The 13,543-nt window shown below is 38.5% G+C and overlaps 1 protein-coding gene across 5 annotated transcripts in view; it reads left to right on the top strand.

Annotated features, from left to right (window-relative positions):
- Positions 1–13,543, top strand: part of cadm1a (cell adhesion molecule 1a) — a 370,054-nt gene that overhangs the window by 320,301 nt on the left and 36,210 nt on the right. For all 5 annotated transcript variants that reach the window (XM_046039204.1, XM_046039206.1, XM_046039207.1 and 2 more), the window contains one exon: positions 3,186–3,272. In XM_046039204.1, coding sequence (XP_045895160.1) covers positions 3,186–3,272 — 87 coding nt within the window. The remainder of the gene's footprint in view (positions 1–3,185; positions 3,273–13,543) is intronic.

Raw genomic sequence — 13,543 nt, 5'->3', positions numbered from 1 at the left:
GCATGTATCATCAATTATTCTGTGCTGGAGCTAGTTTATTTCAGGTTTCATATTGTGTGGTGTGATTACTGGCACTGTGCAAATGCAGGGTGTCTCATCCGGTGCTCACGTGGAGTTCTTTAACTCACCGGCTTTAACAGGAATGATTCCTGTCAGGCTGTGTCTCGCAGCTTCCTACGAGCCTGCTCCATTCGTTCAGACCAGAAACACTGATTCATAAGCCTCATCAGTAAACAAGGCCCGGTGACTCAGCGGGAGGAAAACACTTTCTGCCTGTCACATTTGAAAGTCAATGAGCTCCAGTGTTCTTTGATACATTGCACCAGCTAGCCACAAAAAAGGGAAGCATAGTGTACATTCAGACAATCACACTAGTCTTTCTTTTAATCTTTATTTTTAAATATTTTTAACAGATATGTTTTTAATGAGTTGTTGACACTGATGATCCCAAACATCTGCTGGACTCTCACAGTTCATGATGAGATAAAACCAATTAGGCAGTACCACCCCCGAGCTGGAGTTTTGTGGCTCTCAAGCATGTGTGAAACTCATCAGCTCAAGATTCATCTACCAGCTGACTTCCCAATGGATCATTTCTCCCCACCTTTGTCTGCGCATTGGTCTGTACAGCCGTTTGTATTGTCAAGGTTGTCTTTAAAAGAATGGAATCGTTGATAGATTAAAAACATATCGTACGTCAGCACAGTTTGAATACTGATCCAGATCACCTGAAGGCCTTAATTTGCATTTTTAAATTTGCCTCAGGCTGAGTTCTGAGGGGCCACATGGCCCTGTCTGCCTTGTATTTTAATTACTTGATACACTTTTCTTTAAGTCCAGAAAATAGATGATTTTCTAAACTAACAACTGTGAAAAGATTTGTGCAGAAACTTTGAACAACATCTACCCTACTTTTATGTGACAAACAACTTCTGTACCCTTAGGGAAGACATTACAAGCAGCAGGAACTTTTATTATCTCTTAAATGTAACTTTGGGATTTAATTTGCAGTGATTTCAAAGTAAGGATTCCTTCACTTGAAACATAAAGAATACCTGGTGTATATTCAGTAATACAATGACAATAAGTGTGACTTATGACTGTTAACATAAAAAGGTATTCATGGTGCTACTTCCTTTAATACAGTTTTTTGTGAAAACTGTACAGATTTTAGTACCCACGTTGTGCTTCTTGTTCAATAAATGTTAATCATAGAACTCAGGCCTTTTCTAAATAATATGAAGTACATAAAACTCCTAAAAGCAACCGACAATGAAGAATACGAAAACAGGACGCAAATATGTAGTTTACTTTTTAAAAAGTAATTTTCTAAAGCATGTGGTCTTTAGGAAATGTTGCTCAAACAGAATTTGTGTTTGTGTATTTGTTTGAGACTTTTTCAGCTGCAAATTTGATACACTATTAAAAATGAGCTATAGGCCGCACAGACAATATATGTTCGTAGGATTAAGGATACAATTACAAACACATAGATCATTACCAGCCCCATAGTTAATCTTTTTTATATTACTAGATTCCTGTCCACTATGGTTTGATCCAGTTAGTATTTGTGATTGGAAATATGTAGCTGCTATTTAGAATCAGTTAGAAACTCCTTATGCAAAAAAATGCATTAAAATTCATGTGACATTTCAACAGTGTACTTCATGCTAAGTACCTGAAACAAAACCCAGCCAATATGATTCAATGGCAGATGCAGAATGCTAAAAAAGTCAACACTAACACATCTTCTTCGTCAAGAAGGTGACATGTTGAGGCATAAAATTGAAAAAATAAAAAAGACTGAGAGTGAGTGTGTGGCTTTCTTCTCTTTTCTTTGATGTGTACCTGCGAGCCAGCACCTCATTAGAATAGGTGTGCGATTTCCTACATGGCTCTATGTAGTGAATCAAAACTGAGACAAGAAAACAGCAACAGCAGTTTAGTACTGCAAATGTTGACATGGGCTACGTGCAAGGGAAGTAATAGCGGCTACATTTTGTCACCTGTGCCACCTGAAAGAAATAAGTGTTAGAGCTGCAGCTTGTTCTGTTTTCTAACCACCTTTGTGTGTCCAGTAAAACTGAAACATGGCTGATGCAAAGTCCTAACATGTACCATAGCATAAAAGGCAAAATATGACTTGCAAGTGCTAAAAACAGCACCTCGTCTGTCTCCTTGTCTGCCCCCCCCCCCTTCTGTCACTACACATTTCCTTTCTTCACCTTCTCATAACACCTTATTTCATTAAGTGTAACTAGCCTTCGCTTTTATCAACAGCCACAAATTACTTATTTTTTCAGCACCTTTTAATAACCCCAACAGGTTTTTCAGTCCATTCCTGGGCAATTAGAGAAGCATGGGAGGTCTCTAACCAAGCAGCACTGCCAGTGGCTTCATATCAGTGCAGCCCTGCCACTTCAACAGGGAAAATGTCACTTTTGATATTTCCCCCTGGTCATTGTCAGGGTGGGGAGTCTAACCCGGCTAATGAAGTAAAAAGGGAAAACTGTGGGAGGGAAAATGGTCTCTGGTCAAAGTCTGTGTACCCAACAACCCTGCCTGATGCTGTTCATTTATTTGTTTTATTTTCTATGTGTGTATATTATTTCCTTCCTCCTGTTTTTGTGCACTGCCATTTATTGTGTCATCAGTTTGAGTTTATACATCAAACTTAGCCTTTTTTGTATCCTCACCAATTTCTCCTTGGAGATATTATAGAATGCACAGGCACATTTATTTTTCAGGATAGCTCTCTACATAACCGTGACAGCATAAGTACAGCACCAGCATGTGTTACTCATTAGACAGTTAATCATTTCTAACAGCCATGTGCTCCCTAGCATTGTCAGTATTTCATGTCATAGTGTGTAGCCTGTGAGTAGACATAAAAGAGATTAAAGGGTCCCCAACAAGATCTCTGATCAGTTCAGTCTGTGTGAGACCAGCTGATGTGTTGCAGTCTCATCGGGGTGTGTACAGTATTTAATGGACTGCAATTGCTAATTCATCAAAAAGTCTACAGCAGACATTTAACTCACACACACATAGTGACACACAATGAGCTGTTGGTCATATATCAGACAGCGATACCATCACTTCACAGCAACTTTACTTTATCTTCATGGCTTTTATACTCATTTGTTTCCCCCCTGTGTTTGTCATGTATTTGTCCTTTCATCCAGATGCTCCCACCACTACCCCTATACCCACCACAGCCACCACCACCACCACCACCATCACCACCATCTCCTACGCTGAAGGCAATCAAGGTACAGTATCAGCCTCACACAACCTGTTTATCTGTGTGTGTGTGTGTGTGTGTGTGTGTGTGTGTGTATGTGCTCCCTTATCCCCCCACACAGCCTTGAATCACTCCATGTATCTTCATCATCATGCCACAGTAGCAGTCATATTCATGTGCATGTTCCTTGTGCCAATGGGTTAGGGTCACCCAGTTCCTGTCATCAGTTGTCAATTTTTAGAAACTTTGTACCATCTATTATTACACATTAAAGGTACACATTAATGGTTTAGGCCATAACATGTATTCACATTGTAAATTCATTAAAATAGAAAGTTTCAAATAAACCCAGAACCAAACGGGGGAAGATTGGTCAGCTTTTTTAAAAAACAAAAGTGAGATGAGAGGATCAATATAATTGCCATATGTGCGCATTATATTTTCCCCCATTTCCAGTCTTTACTGTATGCTAAACTAAGATAACCACATTGTGACTCCAGCTCCATTCCTAATGCTCAGATGTGAGATGGATATCAATGATTCTCAACTCGCTCTGGGAATCCATATAAACATGTTTACCAAAATTTTAACTAATCTTTTAAGTATAAAGGAAATATTAACCATTTTCTTTGCAAAACTGTGATGGTTTGGCTTCTGTGGTATCATGTAAAAAAAAAAAAAAAAAATACATTTTATGATGTGGATGTGAGAATGTTTCTACGATGAATAACTGGCAGTTTTCAAATATTCTGACTTTTAAACATTTTTGTTCGGCACAGCCTTTGTAAGGTTGAAATTTGGCATTAACATTGCACAAATAAAATGCACAAAGATTCTATAAAATACTGGTTAACATGGAAACATGACAGATAAAAATAGACTTGATAGATGGAATGTATACAACCTCAACATGAATGTATCACAGTCACGAATTATGAGTAATTACAGTGTTCAAATGCACAAAGTGATGTGCCCCCGCAAGTTTTTGTACTTTTCAAATGTGTGTGTGGGTGTGTACGGGGGTTGAGATTGAGAGGACAAATTGTCGGCCAAGGCCTAGCTCGTGTTGCTTAGTTGTCAGTGTAACCTCTCAGAGCAACCTGCTGGCTGTCAATAATGTTCACTCACTGCTTTGTTCCCAAAATCCTTTCACAGCTGGGTTTCAAAACAGGCTTGGTGCTCAAACACATGTTGTGAAAAGATTTGGTTTTCCCCACCAAACTGCTACTATGATATCACCTGAACAAGCATGATGGGGAGAGCTAAAGCAAACAGGATGATGAAACATGGATACTGGATTCACTGTGATGATTGTTTGATAATGGTTATCTAACTTTTACTCACTGCAAACACAAGAATAGCATTTTATATAAAAAAAAACACATCTCTCATTCATAAGGTCAATTATGGATCATACTCTAGGTGGGTAGTGGGAAGAGAGTAGCAATGGAGATGAACAATAAATAAACACGGGCACTTGAAAACCAGGGCCTTTTGAAATAAGCAAATTTTCACTCGCTCTTCATAAACAGAACTGGGGGCTATTGTCAGTGTAAATCTCCAAAGGGCGCAGATAGAAAACATCACTTTATGCCTCAACGAAATCAGCCTGAGCTCCAAATGCAATCAAAGCCTCTCTGACAGACCGCTCAATTGGAACAAATCTCACGAGGCTGGCAGGAATCACAGGCATTGTGCTTGATTATGCCATCTGATTGGATTAAAGAGAATACCTATCTATGTAGGCTGATTGATAGCTCCTTTGCCTCATATCAAGAAGTCTGCAAAGACCTATTCTGATTATAGCTATGCTGACTGATTCACACTCAGATCTCTGCTGATTATTTCTAATTTGCCTGCTGAGAATAATAGTTACTTCATAAATAGTAGATAGATAAATAATAATACCAAAGACATATATTTTCTGAAGAATAGTTGCACAAAATTAGTGAATTAGTCAGTTATTAGTCATCAAGTGGGGCTATATAACGTTTAACTTAAAAGAAGAATCACAAAAAAAAGTTACAAAAGAAAGTTTGAATTCATAAGCAATAAAATGTGCTTTTGCTTAATTTGACTCACTCATAGGTTTTGCTGCTACAGACTTACTTGTTCCGGTATGACCAGTAGCTGATGTAATCTAATGGATAATGATGGTCCAGCTTGAATTATTATAATGTTTATGTAATGTATGTATGCTGTTGTTTAAGATGTTGGTTAGTTAAAAGGTTGCCTAATGAGGATGTATTGGATAATGTTGGAAATGAAGGCAGAATCAATGTACCATTATCATGTGATGTCCAGTTGCCACTGTTAAGAAAAAACTTTCATATGTCTCCCTTTAACTTCTGTAACAAAACAGATTCACAAAATGCCATTTAGTAGCATTTGTCAGTTTCTAATTCTCTGTGAAGCGCATGCAAATCTCCATTCATTCAACCTAATATTCTATCACTGCCTCCATTTTTCATGACAAAGAAAGAAATTGAAAGTAAAATACTGAGATCATCGCAACACAAAATCAAACAGAGAATTATAGGGTATTTCTGATGTCATAAAACTTGCTTCTAATTTATGTAGTTTTCGCCATCAATTATTATCATTGCCGATTTGAAATGATGGCCAAAATCATGTAAATAAGACCTGAGTTTTAATAAACATGAATTTTCCGTTAACTCTTGCTAGCTCTGATTTAAGTGTTAATGGCATGAGCATGAAAGTTCACTCTTTACCTACAACTGTAAGTCTGTCAAAATAATTTCACATCCCTGTACTAACTTTTTGGAGCTATCAACCATATATTGTAATCTTTATTAGCAAGTGTGGAACAAACAAGTGGTTGTCTTTATCGTCATACAGTGGAAACCCCTTATAGTGATCATGTCTGTCTTGGTGAAAATGGTCTCTATAAGCGGAGGATTTTATTATCAGAATCAGAATTAGCTTCATTTGCCAGGTATGATTACACCTATGAGGAATTTGACTGGATCATACATTGCTCACTATGTGCTTAGTCATACAATAATAAAATTAGACACAGACTACAGCAGACACAGACACACTACAGAACATATATGTACACACTATAAACAAAAACAATACAGACAATAGTGCAATGAGCAGGATGCAGGAGTAAATTATTATTATCATTATTATATACATGTCCTACAAACATACACACTAGGGCTGAAACAATTCATCGATCGATTACTAAAATGCATCGACACAAATTCTTTGCATCAAGGCTTCGTTTAATCCATATAACTATATAGCACACTGTTTCGCACGTACATTTATTACTGACGCACTGTGTGAACAGGACGTGATTATGATGGCGCTGTTTGCAAAGTGGAGGAAGAGAGAGAAAATAGCGAGGGACAAAGAAGAAAGTGTCCAAAGTATGTTATTATTTCAAGGTAAAGAAACTCTGTAATGTTACCGTCCGAACACCGTAAAACGAAACTTATGTCGCCTCGGCAACAGCACCTGATCAGAAAGCCCCCGGGGTTCTGCCAGTGGACCACAGACAAGGTAACAATAACAGCAACTTTAGCATTTAACTAAAATCATCATTGATTGTTGAGCTGAAGGCTAGCCAAAGTAAGCCGCAGACTTCAGCTGAAAATGTACACACGTACGTTTGTTGTTCTCCTTTTGTGGGCCGTGAGTTGTAACCTCACAGTCATGAATTAACTGGCTGTCGGGAGCTGCACCTTTTTATTCACCTCCAGCTCTCCATATGGGTGCTAATTCATCCTTTCACCCATATTCTTTGTCTTTATAATTGCCATCTCTATAATAACAAATAACTGCTGTTTTGTGTGCTCATTTCCCGTTTCACATTTCACGTGTCTTTTGGAGGCCTGCGTCGGGTGTGGTTTGGAGGCCTGCGTCGGGTGTGGTTTGGAGGCCTGCGTCGGGTGACACAAACGCGATTTTTAACTTATTTTCAAAATAATGTACTCTGTAAAATGCTAATACACTAGAGTAATACAGTGCGGAATATGAAATATAGCTTACTGTAGTTCAAACTATAACAGTATTGTGCTGTCTACAAATAAAGTAACGTTAATAGTTAAAATAGGCTACTAAGACACATAGCTTTGCGTGTTTTAAGTGCATTTCTACATTTTTAACAGGCCTGAAAATAAACTCTAGGCTGTCAATGTTGAACTGTAAACATATTAATAAAATATTCTAATATTCTAATTGTGACCACCTCCATACTTCATGACAAAGTCTAGTATGACTAAAATAATTTCACAGAAGCAAAATACAAAGAAAATCACATTCCTCAAAGAGCTTTAACTGAAGTAAATGAGAATTATAGTCATTGACAATATCTGTGGATACTAAAAATTGTAACTGTACAGTATGTTGGCAAGTAAGGCAAGTAATTTCAGTCCCCTGTGAACGGGACTTGAGATGTGTGGGCTCGACCTGATAAAGCAAAGCTCAGGTCTGCAGTGCCAATATTTTCCTGTTAAAACAACCCACTTACAGTTTCTGCCATATGTCCTGTCTTCTCAACTATCAGGGGTATTTCATTATTACTGTGTATATAGATTGAAGGCAGCAGACTCATATGGCCATAATACATTCTGCCAGTTGATTTCATTTACCCACAGTGTGCCGCACAGATCAGAGACCCACTGCCAAATGAATCTATCAGAGTGGGATTGAGTTTTTTTTTTTTTATCAGTTACCCATTAGAGGGATAGAATAGAGCACTTTAAAAAATCTATTAGAGTCCCAACACATGGCTCTTAAGTGCTTGGCAAGGTTTAGAAAGTGGCATGGGGAAATGACAAAATTACTACTTTCACTACTATATGAAATTCTAAATGGCAATATCTTTCTGACCAGCTCCTACAATTAGCCATTTTACTATATTCTTTATTAAAAGATATTAATTCTCCAAACACCTTTCAGGAACTGAATGTTCTGCTTGTCATTTTCCTCTGTTTCTTCTCTGTGAGCTTGGTTATCCATATTCTTTTTTCTGCCATTTCAATGTCAGTGGGAACGAAAGATTTTCCTTGAAAAGCAACGTTATGTGCTTCACACACTCCTCTGGGGCAGTCTATTATCTTTTTAGTGGTAGTCAGGGCCAACAGGAGGTCTTTTTGTAAAAACACAAGCCCACCCCAAAAGTACGAATGCACTGCTGTCTTTGAAGGGATTCAACATTCCTCCTCCCACATATACTTTCTCTCTCATCACCTCACCTCTCTCTCCCCCATCAACACAATATTCCTTAAATGAACATGCCACAGACTGAACAATGCCACTTAATCCCTGTATGAAGAAAACGGATAATAAATGTGTACCTTGTGCAAATAAAACAATTAGGCAGCAGGCTAGCATTACTTTTAATTGATGAAATACCATAAACGGTGCTGACAGCCAATTCATTTAACCCCCACTATAAAACAGGCAAGGAAGGGAAGAGAAACAAATATCCATTATGTTTGTCGGGGTGTTAAATTACATAAACAACATCTGGTAAAGTGACTTAAGAATGTTATGAATTTAGATGTACCTCAATGTTACATTCTCTAGACTAACTCATGCACAGTGTGCCAGATAATGTGATATTTTTCCCACTTTGCTCATTTTGTCCATTTTAAAATTGGAGCAGCCAGCTTTAACTAATTTAAGTTTGATAGCAACACAATAACTGTCATCATGCGACATACAACCCTAAGAGAGCATCAGTGATAGCATAGCACTCAACATCATGGAAAGGCGTATTCTGGAGCCAAACACATCTTTTTAATGTGGAGGTATATTTTCTTCTAAAGGTATTACTGCGCTCCACAATGACCATAAGGAGATGAAAGTCATAAAGAAAGGGCCAGGAAGTAATAATCTAGCTACACACTATCTGAAAAGTACCACCAGTAAATACATATTTGCAATAATTCAATTAAGTATTTACACATATACTCATATTTAGACTATATTACAGACTGCAAGGAGTGTGTTAAAATGTGTACACATAAATCCTGTATTTGACACTTTGTATTATTGTAATAACACTTTGATGTCATAGGTGCACACCCCCCAACACTCTATACACTCTACAACACTATATCTGATATTGTCATAAAGTGTGAAATTGTTTTTATTATCTTAAAAGCGATGTACGGGGGTAAAACACAAATCTACAGAAAAATGGTGCTATGAGGTAAATGCCTAACAAATGTAATATTTGACCTGATGATTGTTAAAGTCAGAGGATCACCAAAGTTTATTGTATGGTGGACGTGAATATCTGTACCACATGTTTTGGCAATCCATACAAAAGTTATTGAAACATGTCACTATAAAACAAAAATGTAAACCTCGTGGTGGCACTAGAGGAAAACCGAGAGGATTACCAAAGTCAGTAGGATTCCTCCTGTAGGGGCCACAAAATAGGGGTACAAAATTTCATGGCAGTCCATCCAGTATTATGCTGAAAGATTTCAGTGTGGAACAAAGTGGAAAACCGACTAACCGACTGACATTGCCATTCCTAAGAAACATTTAACAAACCAGGTAGTGGGATATATCTTGTATCTTGAGATTTTGTTGTTTAGTCGCAGTGTTTGCGTCAGTCCCATGTTAAAGTTGCAATAAAACAGGTGATCAACAACATACAACATAAATGATGAGTCATTATGTGCTGTTAGTTCCTCGAGACTCAAATAGTGTTATTCATCAACATTCAACAGTTCTTACAGGGAGACATCTATTGTTGGAAAGAAAAAGATGCCAGGTTCTCTATCAACTGAGCTCTGTGGGGAGTGGCAAAATTCTGGCAAATGTAGGAAATCACAAACTAAAGCTGAGGCAGAGAAGGCAGGTCAGAGAAAGTGGATCCAACAAAAAAGTAATCTAGCTGCCAGCGGGGAAACCCAGCAGCTTGTTGGCATTTTCAGTACCACAGGGTTCCACATAATGCATTTCTGCCAATATAATTATGATTGGCATGCAGTTATCTCTGCATGTTGAACTGGATGTCATATCATAGTGAGTCACCAAAGGGCTCATGGGAAGCGTTGCAACTAGTTATGGAGCTGATGTGTCCGCATCATGTCTGTGAATGTCAGCGAGGACATTGCAGATGTCTCAGTTGACCTGTGAAGCTGGAGATGGTTGAGGAGGAGGAGGCTGCTCAAAAATGGACAGGCAATCACTCAGCGGCAGACATATTGGATGGTCCCACATGGCTGCCACCCACAGTGTAATGAGGGTTACCAGGCCATGCTGCCTTTCAGTTGGCTGAGGCTAGCAGAGACAGAAGCTTCATTTTACATTTTGATGCCAATGAACACCAGTGCCCTACCGTCTTCAAGTGGTGGCAATCTAGAGCTGGCACTGTTTTGCTTGATAGCAAGATTGTCGATATGGTTGATGGACTGTTCTTTAAAAAAATATTAAATCCCATGAAAATAAAAATCCTTAAATCAGTCATTCCCATTTTCCTTTAATATATGAGGTCTCTCTCAATCAGCATTCTTGTCTGTACTTCAGTCATGGACCAAGTACTTACCCAAGACCTCATTTAGCCAAGTACGCTCCAAATCCTCTCAAGTGTTTTATCTCCATCCATGTTATTGAGAAAGCTTTAGGATTAACCCTTCAGATTTTACACACCTGGTAGATTAATCAAATAATAATACCTTCTTGAAATTTTGCTTAGTCGATTTCAGAGAGGTGAGCTAGACCGGCAAGTCAGCGTCCATGGTCATCATTGGGGAGAAACAGTCTTCTCTAAGCAAACCATTTAGTAATTCACCTGTGGCACTGATGTCTCATAGCGTCTGAATCATAAACTAAAATTCTTTTTGAAAATAACTCAAGATCTGATATTTGTGTCTGGCCAAAGACACAATAAAACCATGCCACAATAATGGAAAAATCAATTCTGTAGATGATGCTGAGGCACTAACAGTGTTTTCACGGAGGTGTACTTCAACCAAAAATGACCGGCCTTTGGCATTATTTAGCACTGACATATCTCAACCACTCAAGGAAATGGGTCCTCAGAGGCCTTAATAATTCTGAGATGGACTTGAGACAGTGTCGTTCCCCTTACCCCGAGCCTCTCACACCAGAGCTGAGGTGTGGCATTGGCCTACTGCTCCCCAAACAATTACACATTAGTACTGAGCACAATTCTCTCTCTTGAACAAACTGTCTGTGTCTTGACAGCTTAGAGTCACTTTCCTATTTCTCAGCTGAGACCGAAGGCCAAGGAAACAAAAGGCACACTAATGTACATTTAATCGCTGGACATTGCAACTGGTAAATATAATGTTTTGTTTGCCCATATTCAGGGGTTGACCAAATGTCGCATTTATCAATTGACATTAATTTCAGCACTTTTACTGTGTTAAATGGTTGTCACTTTGATGCAGCCACTCAAAGCCATATCTTTGGACAAGCCTCATTTGTCAGCAGGCAAGCATCTCCCTAACAAATGTTTTTAAAACGTTTCCTCCAACACATCATTTCATTCTCAGCAAGGTGTGATCCCTGCTTCTGTCTCCCTTAGCTGTAATGTGCAATGGTATGCAGTCTTAGACTTAGAAAACTTTAATGTCCTCCGAGAGGCAATTTGTGGTACAGCACAAAACTTACAGATAAACAAAAACAACAATAGTCTAACACCATCTTTAGCAGCCATAATAAATACTGTTACAGTCCAGGTAGGCATGTAACACGGGTAACGGGTCAAATTCACCCACGGCTGTTTTTTGATTGTATGTATCTTTGTTTCAATGTAATATTCAAGTCCCCCAGTCTTTGACTTTTCCTAAAAGTGTGTTATGTAGCACCCCCTAATGTTAAGAAATGTCAAGATAAAGCCAGATTTAAAAAATGGGCATTTATACCTATAAGCGCGAGCGGGTATAACTTACCCCTATAGAGAAGTCATTTTAGCGCTGTTCATGTCGCGCGTTTAGATAAACATTCTGTTGCCATTGGAAACACCTTTTCCACTACAGGCATTACACTCGTTCAGCGCAGTGAGTGAAGGGGAGTCTGACGGTGGGGGATGAGCGATGTGTCCTAGGTTGATTCTGCATTTGACGGGTCATTATCTGACAGCGATCCACTTGAATGAAGTAAACATGCATAAAAGCTGCTGCTTATAGCTTTTGTGTAGGCTACATGATCATCAAAACTAATGCTGCAGTAGCCTAGTTTTTCCCTGTGATAGAGGTTTGTTCCGCGGTCCCTTCAAGTGCGGCTCCCTTGTGTGCTTTTTGATCGGCTATAACTTTTACAATGCTATGTAGGCTATTCTTTAGTAAAAGTGATCATTATACATTTTTCCATTGGGTAAAAATCTACTATTAATTTTGGAATTGATGATAATCGGGTTTTTTTTCGAATAAATCGCCTACTTTTATTTGGACTTTCAAACTTTTGTAGCTACGTGTTACTCTCTGGATGCCCAATGGCGTCCAAAAAAACAAGCAGAACAGTAAGAACTAGCCGACATTATGAGGCTATTATTATTACCGCCTATAAAACACTACAACAGTCAGTCGTTTTTGTAAATTGTATGCTGCATTTAAATTCAAGCTGTGTTTAGAATATAACTAGGCCATAACATCTAAAACAGCGGCGAGTGGATGACATCAAAAGCGCCGTCGCATGTGAACGTGCCCTTCACAAATGCGCAGCGCAAGCGATCGACCTGCACGGTGAAGACAATGAATAAAATGGAATAAACATTCTGTAAATGCCTGAAATATGGGGATGGTGTTTATAGGAAATGCACAGCCAAGGTGCTGAATGTTTCCCAAAGTGTGTTGGAGTAACATGTAGCAGAAACAATGACAAAATCACTGCATTTTTATATCGTGTAAATGTTACCCACTATGGCGGTTATAGGTATACAACGAACCCAGGCGGTTCTAGTGTTAAAGTGCATGTCAATAACTGTAATAATAATAATCCTTATTTGTAGAGCACTTTTCAAAAACAAGTTACAAAGTGCTTTAACAAGTGTAAAGAATAATACAAAAAAAACAAGATAAGAGCATGAAAAATTAATATAAAATTAGTAAAATACAATAAAATAAAAGGGATAAAATAAAGTCAAATAAGATCAGGAAAAGCTCTCCTATAAAAGTATGTTTTAAGAAGGGACTTAAGAGTTCACTGACTCAGCTGACCTGATTTCCTCGGGCAGGCTGTTCCAGAGCCTCGGGGCCCTGACAGAAAACGCTCTGTCCCCTTTAGTTTTCAGTCGAGACTCTGGAACAGACAACAGACCTCTGCCCGAGGATCTCAAGG

Source organism: Micropterus dolomieu, linkage group LG23 (assembly GCF_021292245.1).
Source record: "Micropterus dolomieu isolate WLL.071019.BEF.003 ecotype Adirondacks linkage group LG23, ASM2129224v1, whole genome shotgun sequence".
Taxonomy (NCBI): domain Eukaryota; kingdom Metazoa; phylum Chordata; class Actinopteri; order Centrarchiformes; family Centrarchidae; genus Micropterus; species Micropterus dolomieu.
Note: the sequence above shows the minus strand (reverse complement) of the source record. Positions and strands in the feature narration are given on the sequence as shown.